Source organism: Colossoma macropomum, unplaced genomic scaffold, assembly GCF_904425465.1.
Source record: "Colossoma macropomum unplaced genomic scaffold, Colossoma_macropomum, whole genome shotgun sequence".
Taxonomy (NCBI): domain Eukaryota; kingdom Metazoa; phylum Chordata; class Actinopteri; order Characiformes; family Serrasalmidae; genus Colossoma; species Colossoma macropomum.
Window position 1 is genome coordinate 28,378,116 of NW_023494786.1, and position 21,003 is coordinate 28,399,118.

A 21,003-nucleotide genomic window follows, 5' to 3' on the forward strand; every position below is an offset into this window, starting at 1 on the left:
ATGTCCCTTTTAGACTGTCTCAGATGCATTACTTGGATTTCTCGTAGCTCTAACGTGCATAAAGTGCTCCTGTTTCTCTGCTTTGAATCAGCTGTGAGCAATATGGCAAAAACAATTAACATCATAATGCTTCAAGACTTTTTCATTATGCATGATGAGTGTCACAGTATTTAGCTTATCTGAGGTTTGAGATGCTGGAACAGACAGCAAAAACATCAGTTGTGCCACAAAATACTATAAAAGTACTACCAAAAACAATAAATACACTGATTTTTATGAACATTTCCTATTCTGCACTGTGCTAAATCCAGTTAAACAGGTTTTATAAAGCTCTCTTTATAACGAAACATGCACTCTTTCAGTACTGATGATATCCACCATATGCTCAGAAAAGCTATCCTGACATAATATGGAAAATTTATTACAATAACAGCAAATATTGTCATATTGCCTGCTCACATATTGAATATTCTGGATGATGGAAAAGTTGTGTGTAGTGTCTGTTGAGCTTGATAAAAGTGACTTATATTGGGCACTGTGAGGTAGAAGTAGCCCTAACAAAGGATCAGGATTTGACCAGGCTTAATATAGCTGAGGCACATCTCTAAAAATATGCCTTGTTTGGCTCTGATACTGATTATTCAGACATTTATAGAAAGCAGTGATACATAAAAATGCAGAAACTAAAACTTACAATATGAATCTGGGTCACTTAAATAGAACTACAGAGAGAAACAGTTCTGTGTTGTCACTCAAATAGCTACCAATGCCCATTTCATAAGTAGTCCAGGGCAGTGTTTCTCAACCCTGGTCCTGGAGGCCCACTGCCCTGCACTTTTTGGGTATTTAGTGTTTTTCCCTGCTCCCAACACACATGATCCACTTAATCAGATCATTAACAGCCTATTATTGAGTTAAAGTGGGTGTGTTAAGGCTGGAAACGCACTTAAATGTGCAAGACGGTGGGCCTCCAGGACCAGGATTGAGAAACACTGATCTAGGAGTACCTGGACTTGTTTTAAGAGAAACAATTAATAGAGCAGCTAAACTTATACGAGACCTTTTATGAGACAGATGTGAGGTTGAACGTGCCTTTCATTAATTGCCCTTAAAGGGTCATTATCAAGGAAATTCCAAACATTTCTAATCATACCATTCAGTCCTCAGTAATACAGTCCATATGTGGAACTTAAGCTGCAAAAATGGCCCATTTTGAATTCACTGTTTTTGTGATATCACAGAAACCAACACATGCACACACATTTGCCAAGTGAGCCTATAGCAGTTTAGCCCCGCCCATTCTCTGTGAAGTTACAGGAGTGTTCAGCCCAGACTGCGTTTTTAGTGTAGTACAATACACGGCAGCCAATTAGAACAGAGATCATTTGCATATATCAGTCAGACACCGTAACAGAAATTATTTAATTCTAAGAGATGATTATTTAATTCTAAGAGGCCAAATGTTGATGAATTATGACTGTTTGTTTTTGGTATATAAATCACACCATTCTTATAAGTGAAGAATAAAAAAAAAATTGTGAAAAATAGAAAAATGTAAGATGTGGTCCCTTTAATAACTGTTCTATGTTTAGGTTCCTGCAGGCATGAACATCCGCGTGAGGTTCACCATGTTCCGATTGAAAGAGCCTCAAGTGAACGTCCGCGTGTGCAACAAAGACTATGTGGAGATTCTGGGCACAAAGTAAGATTCATTTATTTAACTCGTCACACAAAAGTCTCATTTATATACATCAGATTAAAAGGTACAGTAAAAATAGGTGGAAAATGGTCATGTAAAAAATGTATTATGATTATTTTAGCTACATAAACGTTGTTTTAAATGGACCTAAAGGGGAAATAAAGTAAAAATGTGGAGTATGTGGCCTTTTACTTTTTACATTTGCCTGCTGTTATAGCATATCTACTTTATTTCACTTCATACTATGTTGAACCAAAGGCAAGGCTGTGTAATGGACATGTTATTGAATCTGATCGGGTGTTTTTGTTTGTTTTGTTTTCTCCAGTAACTAATTTAGCACTTTCTAATGGTATCAGCTCAATACTGAAAGTATTGAGTCATGTCCATCTCTATTTTTATAATTATTTATTCTTAACTTAAATACATGTAATAAATATAACTCATTCAATTAATATATTAAATCAGTCATTTAATTAGCTATTGTTACTTTTGCTATTGGTCATTGCGGCACTATATTGACAAAAGTATTGGGACACTTACACATTACACCTACAGGAGCTTTTAAGACATCCAATTCTAAATCCATAAGCATGAATATGGAGTTGGTCCTTTGCAGTTAATAACAGTTTCCACTCTTCTGGGAAGCTTTCTACAAGATTTTGGAGTGTCTGTGGGATTTTTTGCCCATTCATCCAGAAGAGCATTTGTGAGGACAGACACTGATGTTGGATTCTATTCAAGTTCATCCCAAAGGTGGCCAGTCAAGCTCTTCCACACCAGACTCACCCAGCCAGGCCTTTATGGACCTTGCTTTGTGCACTGGGGCTCAGTCATGCTGGAACAGAAATGGTTCTTTCCCAAACTGTTTCCACAAAGTTGGAAGCATAGAATTGTCCAAAATGTCTTGGTGCTGAAGCATTAAGATTTCCCTTCACTGGAACAGAGGGTTCTAGACCAACCCCTGAAAAATATCCCAATATCATCATCCCTCCTCCACCAAACTTTACAGTTGGCACAATGCAATCAGGCAGGTAATGTTCTCCTGACATTCACCAAACCCAGACTCGTCCATCAGACTGACGGATAGAGAAGCATGATTCATCACTCCACAGAATGCATTTCCACTGCTCCAGAGTCCAGTACTGCTTTACTATGTAATGTACTGTAAATTATTGAGCTCTGTAATGACAGAACACACTGTTTCGCTTTTTTATGCGTTTGCATTTGTGTGTATGTTTAAGGTATTGTGGCGAGAGGTCTATGCTGGCCCTGACCAGCCCAAACAACGCCTTGAAGGTCAACTTCCACTCTGATAGGTCCTACACGGATAAAGGCTTCATGGCTGTTTACAGCGCATACGACCCCAAAAACCGTAAGGAGCTCAATAGTGGTGTAAAATTTAGTAGTTTGGTAAATACACAACAAAATTTTACCCCAACCACAAATAATCAATCAGTCAAGCCATGTTTGGTGTCCGAAGATACAAGGAGATATGGAGCTTTGAATCTAATCTAGCTAACAAGTAATAGAAGTTCATACCCCACCAATAAGTATTGTACAAACTGCATACCCAAATCATCACACTTGCTTTAAACTGTCATGTTAAGTAATCTCTAATAGACTTGCTTATTTTGTTTCTGACCACCTTCTACCCAAATGAAATGTTTTCTTAGATCAATATGTCCAAGCTCAGAGTATCGTTTAGGAACCTTTGTCCTTAATAGTGCAGTTCTTCATCTCTCTTTGTATGATATGTTCACCTTCTGTACTACTAAATGTCTTTGTTGTTCTGATTCTTCTCTCTCTTTGTGCTCTGTGTGTAGCGTGTCCTGGTCAGTTTACCTGCACGACAGGGATGTGTATTTCTAAGGAGCTGCAGTGCGATGGCTGGAACGACTGTGGAGACATGAGCGATGAGAGAAAATGTCGTAAGTATCAAGTTTGGCCAGCAATGTAATGCTGAATTTATTAATGAAAGAAATAGTATATTGTATAGCATATATAAATAATATATTGTTTATTTTTCACTGGAATTCACGGAATAGGTACTCATATCTTGCGGTCTATTTGTGTTGACAGACAGACAGACAGACGTTCATATATTCATTCATTCATTCATTCATTTCCAAAGTTCAGTTTTAGAAGTTTTCTTTTCTGCTTTTTCTGATCCAAGTAATCCCAAACACATTCAGTTATATTCAGGTCAGCTCTAGGATGGCCAGTCCATTATTCCTATCTCTCAAAGATAAAAGCCTTAAGTGCACTTTATCTGATGGGAATGATTTTGGTGGTCAACTGGGTCATTTTCTTTATATCATTTAAAAAAAAAATTTTTTCAACTATTTTCATTTATCTTTCCCCTTCCTTATGCAGTTGGATAATCTTATACCTAATCTCAGAAATATGTCCTGTAAAATGACAAACCTGAACTTAATGGGTGTATGTAAATAAAGAGTAATAAAGGATGCACAGTACTTTTGCACAGTATGTGTGTGTGTGTGTGTGTGATATATTATATATATATATATATATATATATATATATATATATATAAATAAATCATATACAAAATGTAAACACTATATTATGAATGAATATTATTATAACGTGTCTGATATTTTTCTCTCTAGAATGTGAGGATGATCACTTTTCTTGTGCTAATGGTATATGCAAGCCCAAGTACTTTGTATGCGATCAGGTGGACGACTGTGGAGACAACAGTGACGAACAGCAGTGCAGTGAGTGTTTCAGTCTTACAGCACTCAACACAGTGTCTCCCTCTGCTATACTCAGCTCTACTGCGCTCAGGAATACAGCTCTACTGCTGTACTACGCTCAGCTCTACTGTTCTACTACACTCAGCTCTACTGCACTCAGCTTTGCTGTGCTTGGCTCTACTGCTCTACTGCGCTCAGGATTACAGCTCCACTTCTCTACTGCTCTCAGCACTACTTCTCTACTGCGCTCACCTCTAATGCTCTACTGCGCTCAGCTCTACTGCTCTACAGCGCCCAGGATTACAGCTCTACTGCACTTAGCACTGCTGCTCTACTGTGCTCAGCTCTACTGTTCTACCTCACTCAGCTCTGCTGCACTCAGCTTTGCTGTGCTTTGCTCTACTGTTCTACCTCACTCAGCTCTACTGCAATCAACTCTAAAGCTCTACTGTGCTCAGCTCTACTGTGCTCAGCTCTACTGTTCTACTTCACTCAGCTCTGCTGCACTCAGCTTTGCTGTGCTTTGCTCTACTGCACTCAACTCTACAACTCTACAGCTCTGCTGCATTCTACTGCTCTCAGCTCTACCGCTTTACTGCTCAACTTTTTCTTTCTCTCTCTCTCTTTCATTCTTTCTTTCATTCATACCTTTTATGTAATGGAGTGTTCTGAAAATGAGCAACATTGCACCTGAACAATGGCTTAATATCTCTCTCTCTCTCTCTCTCTCTCTCTCTCTCCTCTCTCTCTCTGCAGGCTGTAATAAGAATCAGCTGAGGTGTGGTGATGGGACGTGTTTACCTAAGACTGTAAGCTGTGATGGAAAGAGGGACTGCGCAGATGGGAGTGATGAGGCATCCTGTAAAGAGTGTGAGTGAACACTTGTCACTTTCAGAAGAATGACATTATGGTTCATGTTATTGGCTTCATGATGAGAAAACAGTCCTGATTTCAGTGGTCTTGTGGACAGGCTTAAGAACAGTGCTTCGATGCTTTTTTGAAAGCTCTCTTAGTGGTGCTTGAAAAGATGGTTAGAGTTCGTCTTGACCAGAACGTTTCTTGTACTTTCCACTAGAGAAAACACTGTGTGGGAGAATGACCATCAGCCGAAACGACCGAAATGTGCAGCGAATTCATTCAGGCGCATTCACAGCGTGTTAAGTTTTCATCAACAAACCCGCTTACACAGCATTCAGAGATAGAGATAGAGAGAGAGAGAGAGCACAGACAAAGAGAGAGACAGAGAAAACGAGACACACAGAGACAGAATAGAGAACTCATTTTGCAATCAGGAAAGTTACATTATAAGCTGTATTTAAAGTCAGAATTCAAATTTACACATTTCCCCCTTTACCCCAAAGGTAATCTGTCATTCAAGAAATGTTTGGTGTCTGAAATTTTTTTAGTTTTGTACAGGAGCTGTGAGGCTAATGGATCTATCGGTGATGTGCAGGGATGTGTCAGTGCAGTTGGACATTTTATATGTCTGAAAACTCACCGTCCGCAGTTTTAAGATGCCCAAAAGTCATCTCTGAATGTGCAACATTAGTCAATCTCTTGAATCAGCCCTGATATGTTGTCTAGCTTCAGAACATTCTGTAGCGGTGCAAGATAGATCTTTTTGGTCAGAAAAAGATGTTTGTGAAACTGACAAGACCATGCTGTGTTCTTCAACACATGAAATTCCCTTCCCTCACGAAACATAGACAGGCACTTCAAAGATTTTTACGTTGTGATTACATCAGTTATTGAAAAAACACACAGCTACATTAACAGTAAACCTTAGGCTACCTCACATTGTTAAGCTTTAGCCTTTTTATTATTTTAACAAGAAGCAATTCATAGGCTATAAACAAGAGATGTATTAAACATATAGCAAAAACAACAGTTGAACAAAAACAACCAAAATATACCAAGAACAATGTCAAAAACTACCAAATCATGCAATGAACAACCAAACCATATCAAAAACTTCCAAGCTATACCAAGAACAATGAAACAGTACCAAAAACTACCAAACCATAGCAAAGACAACAAAATCATACACCAAAAACTACAAAACTATTCCAAGAACAACCAAACTATACCAAGAACAGCCAAACATTACCAAGAACAACCAAACCATATAAAAAACTACAAAACTATTCCAAGAACAACCAAACAATACTAAGAGCAACCAAACCATGTCAGAAACTACCAAACCATGTCAGAAACAACCAAAATATACCAAGAACAAACAATGTCAAAAACTACCAAATCATGCAGTGAACAACCAAACCATATCAAAAACTTCCAAGCTATACCAAGAACAATGAAACAGTACCAAAAACTACCAAACCATAACAAAAACAACAAAATCATACACCAAAAACAACCAAACAGCACCAAGAACAACCAAATCATACCAAGAACAAACAAACTATACCAAGAACAGCCAAATATTACCAAGAACAACCAAACATTACCAAGAGCAACACCATATCAAAAACTACCACATTATATCAAGAACAACCAAACCATATAAAATCTTCCACACTAAACTAAAAACTGCCAAACCGTGTCAAGAACAACCAAACAATACCAAGAACTACCAAACTATACCAAGAACTTCCAAACTATACCAAGAACTACCAAACTATACCAAGAACAAAATTAGCTTCTTCCAAAGAACAAAGTTTCTGATGAGAAAAGCTGTTAATTGTCTCCAGAGTAAGCAGGCATGGCAGGTAGGGTGCTGTCAACCTGCCGTGTTGTAATGGATTACTGGAGGAAGGTGGCACAGACATCGGTTAGTAGTCTGTAGTTAGGGCTCCTCTAATCTGTGTGCACACACAAATGAACCTAAGGCCGTAGGCTGACTTTTTCAGTTGACAGCGCTGGTTAGGAGCTAAAATATTCAGTAGCATGCAGATTTAGCGAGAAGAGAGAACGCTTGAAAATGTTTTATTATTCAAAAATAGCCGAGAGTTACTTTAGTGGATGATGTGTCAACATGTTAGTTTGTCAGAGAAAACAGAACTGAGCAGAAATCAGAGATTTATTTCTTTCACAGTCAAAATGGCCAATAAGTACAAGTTTATTTTTCACATGATATTTCTGAGGAGATCAAACAGGAGATAATCCACCTGCATATGAAGGGGGACAGTCTAAGTAATTAAGTGGGGAAAAAAAACAGGAGTTTCCAAAAGTGAACACGAAAAACAAATACAGAGAAATTGGTACTCCTAATCAGACACCGAAACCGTCCCCATCAGATAAACAGTGCTTAAAGCCACAAACAGAGACCCAATGTGAAGTAATTTCAAATGTCTAGGAGCAAAATAGTTCATGATGGCTGCTACTGTTTTTAGCTATTCAACATACTCTGTCCAGGTTTGTAGATAACAGTAAATCATAATGTCAGAAACCACATAAGTAGGTCTATTACAGATTACCGAACAACCCTACATGGTTTGAGGAGTATGATTTAGTGATGCAGTTAACTCCATGCTAATTGGTGGGCTATAAGCCTCCATTACTTCTTAGCTACATTAGCCTCGTAACTACAGACCTGAATTTCAGACACCAAACATGTCTTGGCTGAACTACGTCTTAAGTAAGCACAAAGATGCAGATGGTAAATGAGGGTGGGGGACTGAAGTGTCCGAGATCTTTTAGCTGCCCTCTGTCTGACCTAATCTTTTCTCCTTTCCTCTGTCCATCCATCACCCCCCTCCTCCCTTTTGTCTCTCTTAACTCTCTCTCTCTCTCTCTCTCTCTCTCTCTCTCTCTCTCTCTCTCTCTCGGTCTGTCTCTCTGTCTCTCTCTCCTTTCTTATCTCCCCTTTCTTTCTCTTTTCTTTCTCTTTCACTGTCTGTTTCTCTCCCTCCCCTCTCTTCTCCCTCTCCGTTTCTCTCATTCCTCTATTTTTCTGTCCCTCTCATTCCTATTGTCTTTCTTTTGTCTCTTTCCCTCCCTCTTTCTCTCCCTTTCTCTTTCCTATCTCCTTTTTCTCTCTGTTCCTCTCGCTGTCTCTCACTTTCCTTCTTCTGTCTTTCTCTGTTTCCTCCTTTCTTTTTTCACTTCACTCTCTTTTTCTTTCTCTCTCTCTGTTGCTTTGTTCTATAATTCCCCCTCTATCTATCTCTCTGTCTACTCTCTCTCTCTATTTTCTCTTCCTTTTTTTATTATGTTCACCCTTTCTTTGTCTCTATTTCTCTCTTCCTTCCCTGCTTTCTTTTCTTTGTCTCTTTTTCTTTTTACTTACTTTTTTGCTCTTTTTCTTTCCTTTACTTCTCTTTTTCTCCACCCCACTTGTTTGTTTGTTGTGTTGTGTCTGTATAATTTAGAGGTGATAAGTGACCTGCTCTGTTGATCAATAAGTCTGATCGATAAGGCGGCTCTTGCATGGCCGTGATCGAGCGAGCAGCATCCTACCAAACCCACACTCTTTTCTTCTCACTGACCATCGTCTCTCTCTCTCTCTCTCTCGCTCTCTCTCTCTCTCTCTCTCTCTCTCTCTCTGTGTGTCTCTCTCTCAGCTCCAGGAATCTGCACAGCCTTCACCTTCTCCTGTAAGAGCGGAGACTGTGTGAACAAAATCAATGCTGAGTGTGATAAAGTCAGTGACTGTGCAGACGGCTCTGATGAGGACGGCTGTGGTGAGTTAACGTTCATTAGTATGAGTCATATTTGGTGAATGAATGTCGCCTCACTGTCTCAGTATCAGCACTATCTCTTCAATGGTGTTACAGATTGTGGGGAGCGGCCCTATAAACACAACCGTATTGTTGGCGGGCAGAACGCTGATGTTGGAGAATGGCCGTGGCAGGTCAGTCTCCACTACATGACCAATGGACATACGTGTGGGGCCTCCATCATCTCCAACAAATGGCTGCTGTCCGCCGCCCACTGTTTCGCCAGTACAGAACCTTCGTGAGTAACCCACTCTGTGCATTCCATGAATTGGTCACATTTTAGTTGGATGGTCCCCTTTAGATGCTCTACATATACTTAAATCGTTCATTTCTGCTGATGTTCAGTTGATTATCAACAGCATTAAGGTTACGTTTAGGGTTAGGGATGGATTTAATGAACTCCTTCACACTGAACTTATAATGGAAATTTAGTTGGATGGTACTTAAAGACATACTGAGCATTTACAAAGCAACTACAGTGGAGCATCCATATAAAGTGTTACCCGTGAATTTTATGGCCAGTTTTGAATCAAAGGTTTTAATTAGCTTAGAGAACACATACAGTCATATGCAAAAGTTTGTCAAGTTGCACGTTTATTTGATTCTTTTCTAAGTGAAAATAAGTTAACTCACCTTCTGCAGAGAACACACTTACATGTGGTATTTTCCCAAATTTTTAGTGCACAAATTGCGAAGTATAACATGTTGAGTAAAAAATATGAATATGAAAAGCACCATATATTTTACACAGGCCACATTTTATGAGTGAAATACATGAATGTAAATTGACTGGGGTGCCCAAACTTTTGCATATGATTGTGGGCTACTTCATAATCTTTGCAACATTTCCTAACGACTGATATTTTTGGCAAGATATAGCAACGGCATTCAAATCCAGGGCACATTTACTTAGCCAGCTCACAGTACTTACACATTAAATCACAAAACCAATTGGCACAGTTTATCCACAGAAGTCCCAGAGAGGCCATGAGGTAGTTATAATTTTCTGGATTGTTATCTTGAGAAATCAAGTTAACTACCTTGTGATCTCAAGGTAACAAAGTTGTTATCTTCAGATAACAAGTTTACTATATTGTGATCTCAAGATAACAAAGTTGTTATCTTGAGGTAACTAGTTAACTATCTTGTGATCTCAAAGAAAAAAAGTTGTTATCTTGAGAACACAAGTTAACCATCTTGTGATCTCAAGATAACAAAGTTGTTAGTTGAAATAACAATTAACTTGTGATCTCAAGATAAAAAAGTTATCTTGAGAAAACAGGTTAACCATCTTGTGATCTCAAGATAACAAAGTTGTTAGTTGAAATAACAATTAACTTGTGATCTCAAGATAAAGTTATCTTGAGAAAACAGGTTAACCATCTTGTGATCTCAAGATAACAAAGTTGTTAGTTGAAATAACAATTAACTTGTGATCTCAAGATAAAGTTATCTTGAGAAAACAGGTTAACCATCTTGTGATCTGAAGATAACAAAGTTGTTATTTGAAATAAAAATTAACTTGCACGGTATGCGTTGGACTGATCTCAAGATGAAAAAAATAGTTATCTTGAGATAACACGTTAACTGTCTTGTGATCTCAAAGAAACAAAGTTATCTTGAGAAAACAAGTTAACCATCTTGTGATCTCAAGATAACAAGGTTATTTTGTAATAACAAGTTAATTATCTTGTGATCTCAAGATAGAAAAAAATATTATTTTGATCACAAGATAATTAACTTGCTATTTTAAGATAACAATCCATAAAATTATAGCAACAGCTTATGGCCTCTCCGGACTTCCATAGTTTATCTGCCCATTTCAAACTAATTGTTATTGTGAAGTTACGAAAACCAATGCAGTCTGTATTTACTCTGCCTACAGCAGTTTACCCCCACCCACATATTGTGGTGATGTAAGACAGGTGTGTCCAATCCTGGTCCTGGAGACCTTTCCTGGCTGTACATGTTTAGATGCTTCTGAAGGCCTTGATTACCTGGATAAAGTGTGTTAGATTAGGGTTAGAGCAAAACCCTACAGCAGGGTAAAACTCCCAGGATTGTGCACCCTTGTTGTAAGGAGTGTTTTAACTCGTGCTGGCGTTTGACTGAAGCACAACACATGGCAGCCAATCAGAACAGAGATCATTTACATATCAGTCTTAAAGGTACAGTAATGAAAACAGCCTGTTTAATACCTTAAGAGGGTTTGCAAAATGATCGTGTAAAAATAAATTATGACACACAGTCATTATAAGTGGACCGCTGGGAAAAAAACATTAATGTTGGAGCCCTTTAATTGTGCGGCTCCAAGCTTGTAGTTCTGAGGTTTGTCCAGCAGGTGGAGCACTGGCCACACACTAAATTAGTATTTGCCACTCTTGTTCCTCCTGCACCTCTCCAGTGCACATTTCAGTGTTTTTTCTCTGCTCCCTGTACACCTGACTCAACTCATCAGCTAATTACCCAGACTGCGGTAATGAGGGTGTTACAGCAGGGAGAATGTGCACAGTGCTAAAGTGTGACAGTCGTTCTCTTTGTTCCTGTACGGCCGCACATCAGGTTCTGGAGAATAACACCATGCTTAAACCTCCTGAATGTGTTCTGGGCGGCGTTTAACAGAAAGGAAACATTTACCGTCTATTTTTAAGCCGAAATACACTCAAACGCAAAAATTTGAATGTTTTGTTGATTTTCTAAAAAAAAAAATGTTGCTCTATCCTCTGCAGGGAACAGACTTAAAGTGGCACTATGTAAGACTTTTTGGTTAAAAGAGAAAGACGTCGGGGGAAAAACACACTAAAATATAGTGTGATTGTCATTTTTATGCAAATTTTAGTTCTGTTTGTTTGCTTGAGTTGAACATATTGGAGAAAATAAAATATAAATGTGCCAAATTCAGTAAATAAACAGTGTGCCTTAAAATGCGTGTGTTCTCTGAAGGGGATGTGTGAGTTTATTTTCACTAATAAAATCAACAACACGTAATTTGACTGGGGTGCCCAAACTTTTGCATATGACTGCAGATATATAATATAATAGTCCATATAATGTAACTTGTAATTTACTCATTACTACTGACCATGAATGATCTGCTGGATGGATTCTAACCTAATTTCTACAAGAAACGAATATACAAAGCAGTTTATACCTCAAGTTCTACACTAATGTACACTTTGAGTTATATTAGAATATATAATTAAGTTATATTAAGTTAGACGGCTAGAGTCATGTGTAGATTAAAGGAATATTTCAGCATTTTTTAGCCTGATCTCTGAGTGCCCCATATGCATTGGACTGTCGATTACCATGGAATAATAGAATCATTTAGACTTAGAAAAAAACAGAAAACTCGAAACATCCTTTATAACAGAAGCCAGTTGTTCAGTCATGTATTTGTACATTAAGCTCCAGTTCATTGTCTACCTGCTTAAGGATCGTTCTGCCTTATTGGCAGGGTTTGTTCTTTGTTTACATGCTGCAAATCATCACATACACTGTGAGAGCTTAAGGTGATGGCTGTTTTATTGCATTTCGTCAGGCTTGTCATGCTTAACATTGAATCAAATGGAAAGGGAGTGTATTTTAACCAACTATAGAAGGATACCACGCAACTATGTCGTGATAAGATCAGCCTTATTTATGGTCTTTATCCAAACAAACTCCAAAAGAGTGGAGTAAATAATCTCAATATGCTTATGTTACCTCTTTCATTCACAGACTATTTCCCAGCTGGTGTCTGACTTAAGTGTCTGTACTTTTTTGAGTAATTTAGAATTTTCAAGACACTCAAAGCCCATAAACTTTACAAATGGTCATTTAGCTTAGCCACTGGTACATTTAACTCAGTTACGGACATATTTCGGTCAACCACTGCAGATTTATTCAGGCGCTGCAGATTTACCGCAGTTACTGATACATTTCACTCAACCACTGCAGATTTACCGCAGTTACTGACACATTTCACTCAACCACTGCAGATTTACCTCGGTTACTGACACATTTCACTCAACCACTGCAGGTTTACCTCGGTTACTGACATATTTCACTCAACCACTGCAGACTTACCTCAGTTACTGACACATTTCACTCAACCACTGCAGATTTACCTCAGTTACTGACACATTTCACTCAACCACTGCAAATTTACCTCAGTTACTGACATATTTCACTCAACCACTGCAGATTTACCTCAGTTACTGACACATTTCACTCAACCACTGCAAATTTACCTCAGTTACTGACATATTTCACTCAACCACTGCAGATTTACCTCAGTTACTGATACATTTCACTCAACCACTGCAGACTTACCTCAGTTACTGACACATTTCACTCAACCACTGCAGATTTACCTCAGTTACTGACACATTTCACTCAACCACTGCAAATTTACCTCAGTTACTGACATATTTCACTCAACCACTGCAGATTTACCTCAGTTACTGACACATTTCACTCAACCACTGCAGATTTACCTCAGTTACTGACATATTTCACTCAACCACTGCAGATTTACCTCAGTTACTGACATATTTCACTCAACCACTGCAGATTTACCTCAGTTACTGATACATTTCACTCAACCACTGCAGACTTACCTCAGTTACTGACACATTTCACTCAACCACTGCAGATTTACCTCAGTTACTGACACATTTCACTCAACCACTGCAAATTTACCTCAGTTACTGACATATTTCACTCAACCACTGCAGATTTACCTCAGTTACTGACACATTTCACTCAACCACTGCAGATTTACCTCAGTTACTGACACATTTCACTCAACCACTGCAGATTTACCTCAGTTACTGACATATTTCACTCAACCACTGCAGATTTACCTCAGTTACTGACATATTTCACTCAACCACTGCAGATTTACCTCAGTAACTGACACATTTCACTCAGCCACTTTAGATTCATATCAGATATCACGTATCAGCTATACATTCTGAAACAGCTCCAAGCATTAGATTGATGTGGGTGTGATCTGGTTTGATGGTTATATTTCGGGGTTGATCTCCAAAATGATGAAATTCTACAACTATTTTCCTTTAATTTGTTCTGTTCATTTAATCATCATTCCCTTCATCCAGTCTTTATAAATAACCATCAATTCTGACCTGTCCATCCTCAGATACCATGATGCATCCAGCTGGCTGACGTATAGCGGGATGCAGGACCAGGAGAGGGAAGACAGTAATGTTCAGACGAGGGCGGTGAAGACCATCATCACACACCAGGACTACAACCAAATGACCCAGGATAACGACATCGCTCTGCTGGAGCTGAAGGAGCCACTGGTTTTCTCCAACACCATTCACCCCGTCTGCCTGCCGGCCAGCTCACATGTTTTCCCTGCTGGAATGCCCTGCTGGGTCACTGGCTGGGGGGCTCTGAGAGAGGGAGGTAAGAGGGGACACAAACCTGCCTGCTGATCTCTCACTTCACTCTTCCCTTCTCCTCTCACCTCACTCTTCCCTTCTCCTCTCACCTCACTCTTCCCTTCTCCTCTCACCTCTCTCTTCTTTTCTCCTCTCACCTCACTCTTCTCTTCTCACCTGACCTCTCTCTTCTTTTCTCCTCTCATCTCACTCTTCTTACCTTACCTCCCATCACTCTTCTCATCTTAGCTCACTCTTCTTTTCTCACCGGACCTCACTCTTCTTTTCTCCTCTCACCTCACTCTTCTCTTCTTATTTCACCTCACCTCACACTTCTCTTGTCCACTCACCTCACTCTTCTCTTCTCACCTTATCTCACTCTTCTCTTCTCTTCTCTTCTCACCTTACCTCACTCATCTTTTCTCCTCTCACTTCACCCTTCTCACCTTACCTCACTCTTCTCTTCTAACCTTACCTGACCTCACTCTTCTCACCTTACGTTGCTCTTCCACTCTTCTCTTTCCTCCTCTCACCTCACTCTTCACCTGTAACCGTAACTCACCTCACTCTTCTGTTCTCTTTTTACCTCACCTATCTCTTCTCTTCCCTTCTCTTCTCTTATTTATTTTCTCCTGTTGGTTTGCTGTTCACTTTATGCTGCTTTCCACTTTTCATTTCTTTCTATCTTTCTTTCTTTCTTTCTTTCTTTCTTTTGCTTGCTTGCTTGCTTTCTTGTTCTCTCTCTCCCTCTCTATCCCTCTCTCTCTCTCTCTCTCTCTCTCTCTCTCTCTCTCTCTCTCTCTCTCTCTCTCTCCATCTCTCTCATGTTGAGATTAATATCACCACACTGACCTGGTCACAAGTTGTTTGAGGTAGTATAAAGAGGGAATGGTTAATGATGTATACTTCTATTGGCGTGCTGGAAAAGAACAGCAAACATCATGTGTGTGTGTGTGTGTGTGTGTGTGTGTTTGTGTGTGTGTATGTGTGTTTGTTCCAGGACAAGCTTCACGTCTTTTGCAGAAAGCAGAGGTGAAAATCATTAATGACACTGTGTGTGATGAAGTAACGGAGGGTCAGGTGACCTCGCGCATGCTGTGCAGTGGATTCCTTGCTGGAGGAGTGGACGCATGTCAGGTACAGGAATAACACATACACATGCACGCAGACATGCCACACACACACACACACACACACACACATATATACACATATAACACATGCAAACTTGTTTTTACACAATTTTCATGTAATAACAATATAGGTAACACTTTCTATGAATGTCAGCTTTGTAAGCATGTATAAACACATTCATAACATGTTATAATGCATTCATAAGGCATTATAAACATGGCTATAAATATTTATAAAATGCATTACACGTTATAGCCATGCTTATTATGCATTATGAATTGTTAACATAATACACTATAAGTACTGATCATAAATTCTAAGAGCTCATAAGTTGTATTTGTCCGCTCTAAGTAAAGTGAAGCATACTGTACTAAAGCCTCCTCCAGTGTTCAGAGTGAAGTTACAAGTTAAAGTATTTACTGAAAGACTTCAACATACAAAGTACAGCACATTACAGGCTTCAAATGTCAGCTAGTGGGGGGATTCTACTGACCATGGTATAGCGTTGCTTAGAAAGAGTCCCTAGCCGTGGAGAAAGTCTCACACCTCAACTACAGTGCGCCACACAGGAGGCCAGCATGGGAAGCCTCAAAGGCCAAAAATGTCCTTAGCCACGAAGGGGTCGCATTTTCCTGCAGCTGAACACCACCAGTCCGGGCAGCCTCATGGCTGCACTGCAGCGTCACCCAAACGGCTGCCACAGTCAGCAATGTAGCTGCGATGCAACGCCGCTTAGGTAGCTGAACATTACTGGTCCAGGCTGCCCCACAGCTGCAGTGCAGCGTCAACCAAGCAGCCGGCCCAGGCTCTGACGTCACGTTGATCAGGTAGTGGTTGGAATAATGTAGTGGGTAACACCTCTGCTGTAGACTGGGGTTCAATCCCCACCTGGGCAAGCACCCTACACTATACTAATAAGAGTCCTTGGGCAAGACTCCTAACGCTACCTTCGCCTACTTGTGTAAAAAATGATCAAATTGTAAGTCACTCTGGATAACAGCGTCTGCCAAATGCCGTAAATGTAAATGTAAATGTCCCCAGTCCAGAGAGCGACTGGTCCAGGCTGCGTCGTAGCTGTGATGTAGCGTTACCCAAATGGCCAGCCCAAGAGCCACAATTGGAAAATCACTCTTGGCCACTATCTTAGTCGATATGATGGCAAACTCCTCAGCCAGCAGGGAAACATCAAAACATACACACAAACAATACAAAATGTAAAGCGGCAGCCATATTGCACCAGCGTACTTACAGCAGAGCACACACATGCATACTTCAGTTGAGCACGTAATAATAATAATATGCAGCATATGTTTATACATACATATACATATAATTTTAATTCAGTAGACCAAAAGAGTTAGTTTTGCTCTTTAAATAAAAGCAAGAAACATGGAGCTTTTGTTAGAAGCACTTGACAAAGTCAAGACCTACACATACTCTTCCTTTCCATTACACTCCCCCTCTCAATCACTCACACTCTCCCTCCATATTTTTCTTTCTTTTTCCCTCTCTCTCTCTCTCTCTCTCTCTCTCTCTCTCTCTCTCTCTCTCTCTGTCTCTCTCTCTCTCCCTCCCCTCCTAACTAGCTCACACATCTGAAAGTATGTACATGCACGTGTGAGTAACTGGAACGTTTTTGCTCGTCTAGTCTGCAGTGATTGGGTCCCTGGGTATCTGGCTGCTCTGTTGCGCAGAGAAAACAAATCCACGTCTGCCAGATACACCAGGGACTTTGGGGAAAACTGTAGAAATGTAATCTGCCACACATTCTAGAACAAAGCAGTGCAAGTGGAATAAACTTTTTTTGTTAGTTCTGGTACTAACATCTGTTTGGCTGGTTGAAGCCCTTGTTAAATACACTATATACACAAAATATCCAAAATGTTCAGTGTACTTCTGCTTCTTCAGTTTAGCACTGGAGTCATGAGGCTACTGTAGCTGACAAATGCTAGAAGTCAGTAGACACCCAGATCTTTTCTGTAAATGCATCCTTTTTCAACCTGCTTACACATATGCCACGGATTACCTTTGTGATTTCTGTTTTTTTAACTGTTAATCATGAGTTTTCCTACTGAAGATTGGTTGTCTGTGATGTTTTCCTCATTTTTATAGCTCGTAGGAAGTCATATAGTAAGTCATACATCTTCTAAACCACATCAACAAGTGTGGGCAACCTTAAAGAAGACCTGGATGCAGGTTTAAAGAAGTTTTGAGGATGTATTTATGGAAAAGGTTTGGGTGGCTATTGACATTGTGTTTGTTAGTAATATTGGCCTAGTAACTCTTTGACCATTGTTTTACAAGGTAACCATGGCCTGCTGTTAATGAACCACATTGCTTAGCAGAGGCATTGACAGTTATGAATATTATTAATAATAAATTAGATGATGTATTTTGTTACCATTTTGTAAAAGCAGTAAGCCATCAGGGGCCATACGTTACAGTGATTTTACTCCACTTAAATCACTTGTAACCAAAAGCCTCAGTTTATTGCTTCAGTATCCACGTTGAAACATTTCTACTGTAAGTGTTTGGTGGTGATTGTGGCTCTGCTGTGGTTTGAGTGCAAACTATTTATTATGCCCTTCAAATCAAGACCTGCTTATAATTAAAGCAGTAAAATTCTGACACTATGTGTGGTCTTAGCATGCTGGTGGATTTTCGTTGAACAATTCATCAAATCAGTGGAGTCATTGCTGGAGAATTGAGCTTGAGTTGTTGTCTTCCTGTAAAGTATGTGTGTGTGTGTGTGTAGGTGTTCTTGTTTTTTGTACATTTACAGTTATATTCATAACTGTCAGTGACTTTGTAGGAAAACCAGAGAAAAACAGGACAAACCTACACGACCAACAAAATGCTCCTGACTTTGTAAAGTGCTTTTTACAAAAGCTTGTACTTTTGTACCTGAAGATCATGTAATTTTCATTGAAAAAACACCACGTGTGTGATTACAGCCTCTTGCTCTCATACCGCTTACGTCTTTTTGTCTACAGAGACTGGAGCTTTCTTCTTTGCTGTTGCTTTAATTAGTTTGCTGCATCTTGATTTATCCATTTATCCATAGTTCTGCCTCGAACACCCTCTCCAGCATAGTCTGCTGAAGGTGTCCTCCAGTGCTGACGTTACTGATATTGTGGCATCAGTGCTCTGTTTTGCTTGTGAATGATGATTCTGACTCAGTGTACTTCACTGATACAAATTCACAGCATTCTATCAAGAAATCCATCAATTAAATTCTCATAAATGAAGCGATGAAGGCTACAGACATAGATGCACAACATACAGCCCACAAGCAGCTGGCCTTTAAGCTAAAACTACACTTTTTAGGGTAAAACTAGGAATATGTGTTAGAAATAAGGGGCCTTAAGAATTTTAGGTTTGCTTTATTATACAGTCCACTATAGTCCCCTATAGATGATCTACAGATGTTCAAATTGTTCAACTATCTGTTGAAACTTGATTCTAAACAGTGGTGGGGTTAGGGTTAGGATTTGGACCAGGGTGAGGGTTGGGTTTAGGTTTTGGGTTGAGGTTAAGGTTAGAGCCAGATGTAGAGTTAAAGACAGTTATGGCCAAATAAGTAGACGTTTAGTTGAATGTAACTTGAAAGTAAATTAAGTATCTACAAAGCATCTAAAGTGGACTATCCAAATAAATTCTCAATAAGAACTCAATAACTCAGTAATAAGGCATCTACTTTGACACCACCAATAATTACATATAAATTCTTATATATATTTCGTACATATGGGACAAGTGTGTAATCCAGTGTCCTGACATTGTACAAAAACAAGCCTGTGTGTGTATGTGTGTGCATTCGGGCTCATACTGCAGGAGATTAATTGTTGTACCCTGGTCCCTGATATGTAAATTGGGCTGATTTCCATAATTTCTACTTCTCTCTCGCTTGTTATTCATCTTGCTTCCCCTCCTGAGCACTCCTCATACCAGCTTTCTCTTTCTGCACCTAATCTCCTTATTTTGCTCTGCTTCTCTCAAACAGGTTTTAGCTGTTTTCTCTCTGTTTCTTTGCTTCTCTCTCTCTCTTTCTTTCTGTCTCCGCCACTCTCTTTCCCTCCCGCCTTACCTCCCTCCCTCCCTCTCAATCGCTCTTGTTCGTTCGTTCGTTCGTTCGCTCGCTCGCTCGCTCATTCTTCTCTCACGCTCTCTCTCATTTCAGTTTCCAATCCAAATATGCTTTATTGCCTCGACTGTTTACATTGCAGTATTGGCAAAGTAATTAGCAGCGAAATTGTATTACACCTAAAACAAATCATTCAGGAGTAATAGCAGCAGAATGAAATGAAACAATAAATAAGATGACTGAATTAGAAGTATGAAATAATGGATGACAAGTGATTATAATAGTAATAATTAAAATTTCATCTCCACCTCACCTAAACACGCGTTACTCTCACTCGTCCCATCGCTCTGTGTCGTTTTACTCCTCTTCTAATCATTCTGATCTCTATCTCCTGCCTTTGTTCTGCAGGGTGACTCCGGTGGTCCTCTGGTTTGCCTTTCAGAGACCAATATTTGGTTCCAGTGTGGTATAGTGAGTTGGGGAGAGGGCTGTGCAAGAAGAAACAAGCCGGGAGTTTACACTCGCTTAACCAAGTTCAGAGACTGGATCCGCAAGCGCTCAGGAGTATAGCAGCTTCAGGAGCTGCAGGACCACAGCCAGTGTTTATGTGGGCATCCAGATATGTACCAACACATCTTCCGACGCTGTGGTCTCAAATCTACAATGCTCAGGCTGAGCGTTTTAAAATGACTTGAATGAATATCTCAGTTCAGGTTCCTTGTTGTGAAAACGTTTGCAATTTTCTCACAGCATCTTTTTAGCACTGTTTATATATAAACCGATTAAACTGACTTCTGGACATTTTTTAAATTTTATTTCAGGGTTGTCTTTCCTTCAGATGGTGGCTACAGATGCTTTCTTTCAATTTTTGTGTAAAAATGTTCTATTTGAGCAGGAATCACGAATATCGCTGCTGTCAGAACAAAACCTAGTATCTCCAAAATGGTAACTTTATAGGAGAAGGAAAAAACCTACTTTACTTTTAATGTAAGTCAATGGAACCAGACTTTTTTCCATGTAATTTTGGGCCGTTTCTTTTGGTCCAATCATCATGAAATTTACACACAGTTTTTCAAATTATGTCCAAAACTGAAAAATGACAAAAATGGAGATATGAGGTTTCGTTCTGACAGCAGCGATATCATGGTTACTTCAGTATAGGGGGACATAACAGGGTTGTACATAGCTGGGTTTAGAGAAATAAATCCCATGCAAATACAGCAAAGATCCTGTTCACACGCGTGCAAAAGAACTACAAGCTATGTACGATATCAAACATCATGTCCCAACTGCCCGGGCCATC

At 39.5% G+C, this 21,003-nt stretch overlaps 1 protein-coding gene across 1 annotated transcript in view; it reads left to right on the plus strand.

The window, feature by feature from the left end:
- zmp:0000001114 (suppressor of tumorigenicity 14 protein homolog) overlaps window positions 1–20,700 on the plus strand; it is a 78,925-nt gene extending 58,225 nt beyond the window's left edge. Inside the window, exons 10-19 of the mRNA XM_036565264.1 lie at window positions 1,593–1,702; window positions 2,941–3,071; window positions 3,523–3,627; window positions 4,330–4,437; window positions 5,173–5,286; window positions 8,937–9,056; window positions 9,150–9,330; window positions 14,236–14,507; window positions 15,483–15,619; window positions 20,109–20,700. Coding sequence (XP_036421157.1) covers window positions 1,593–1,702; window positions 2,941–3,071; window positions 3,523–3,627; window positions 4,330–4,437; window positions 5,173–5,286; window positions 8,937–9,056; window positions 9,150–9,330; window positions 14,236–14,507; window positions 15,483–15,619; window positions 20,109–20,270 — 1,440 coding nt within the window. The 3' untranslated portion in view covers window positions 20,271–20,700. The remainder of the gene's footprint in view (window positions 1–1,592; window positions 1,703–2,940; window positions 3,072–3,522; window positions 3,628–4,329; window positions 4,438–5,172; window positions 5,287–8,936; window positions 9,057–9,149; window positions 9,331–14,235; window positions 14,508–15,482; window positions 15,620–20,108) is intronic.
- Window positions 20,701–21,003: the final 303 nt, after the last annotated feature.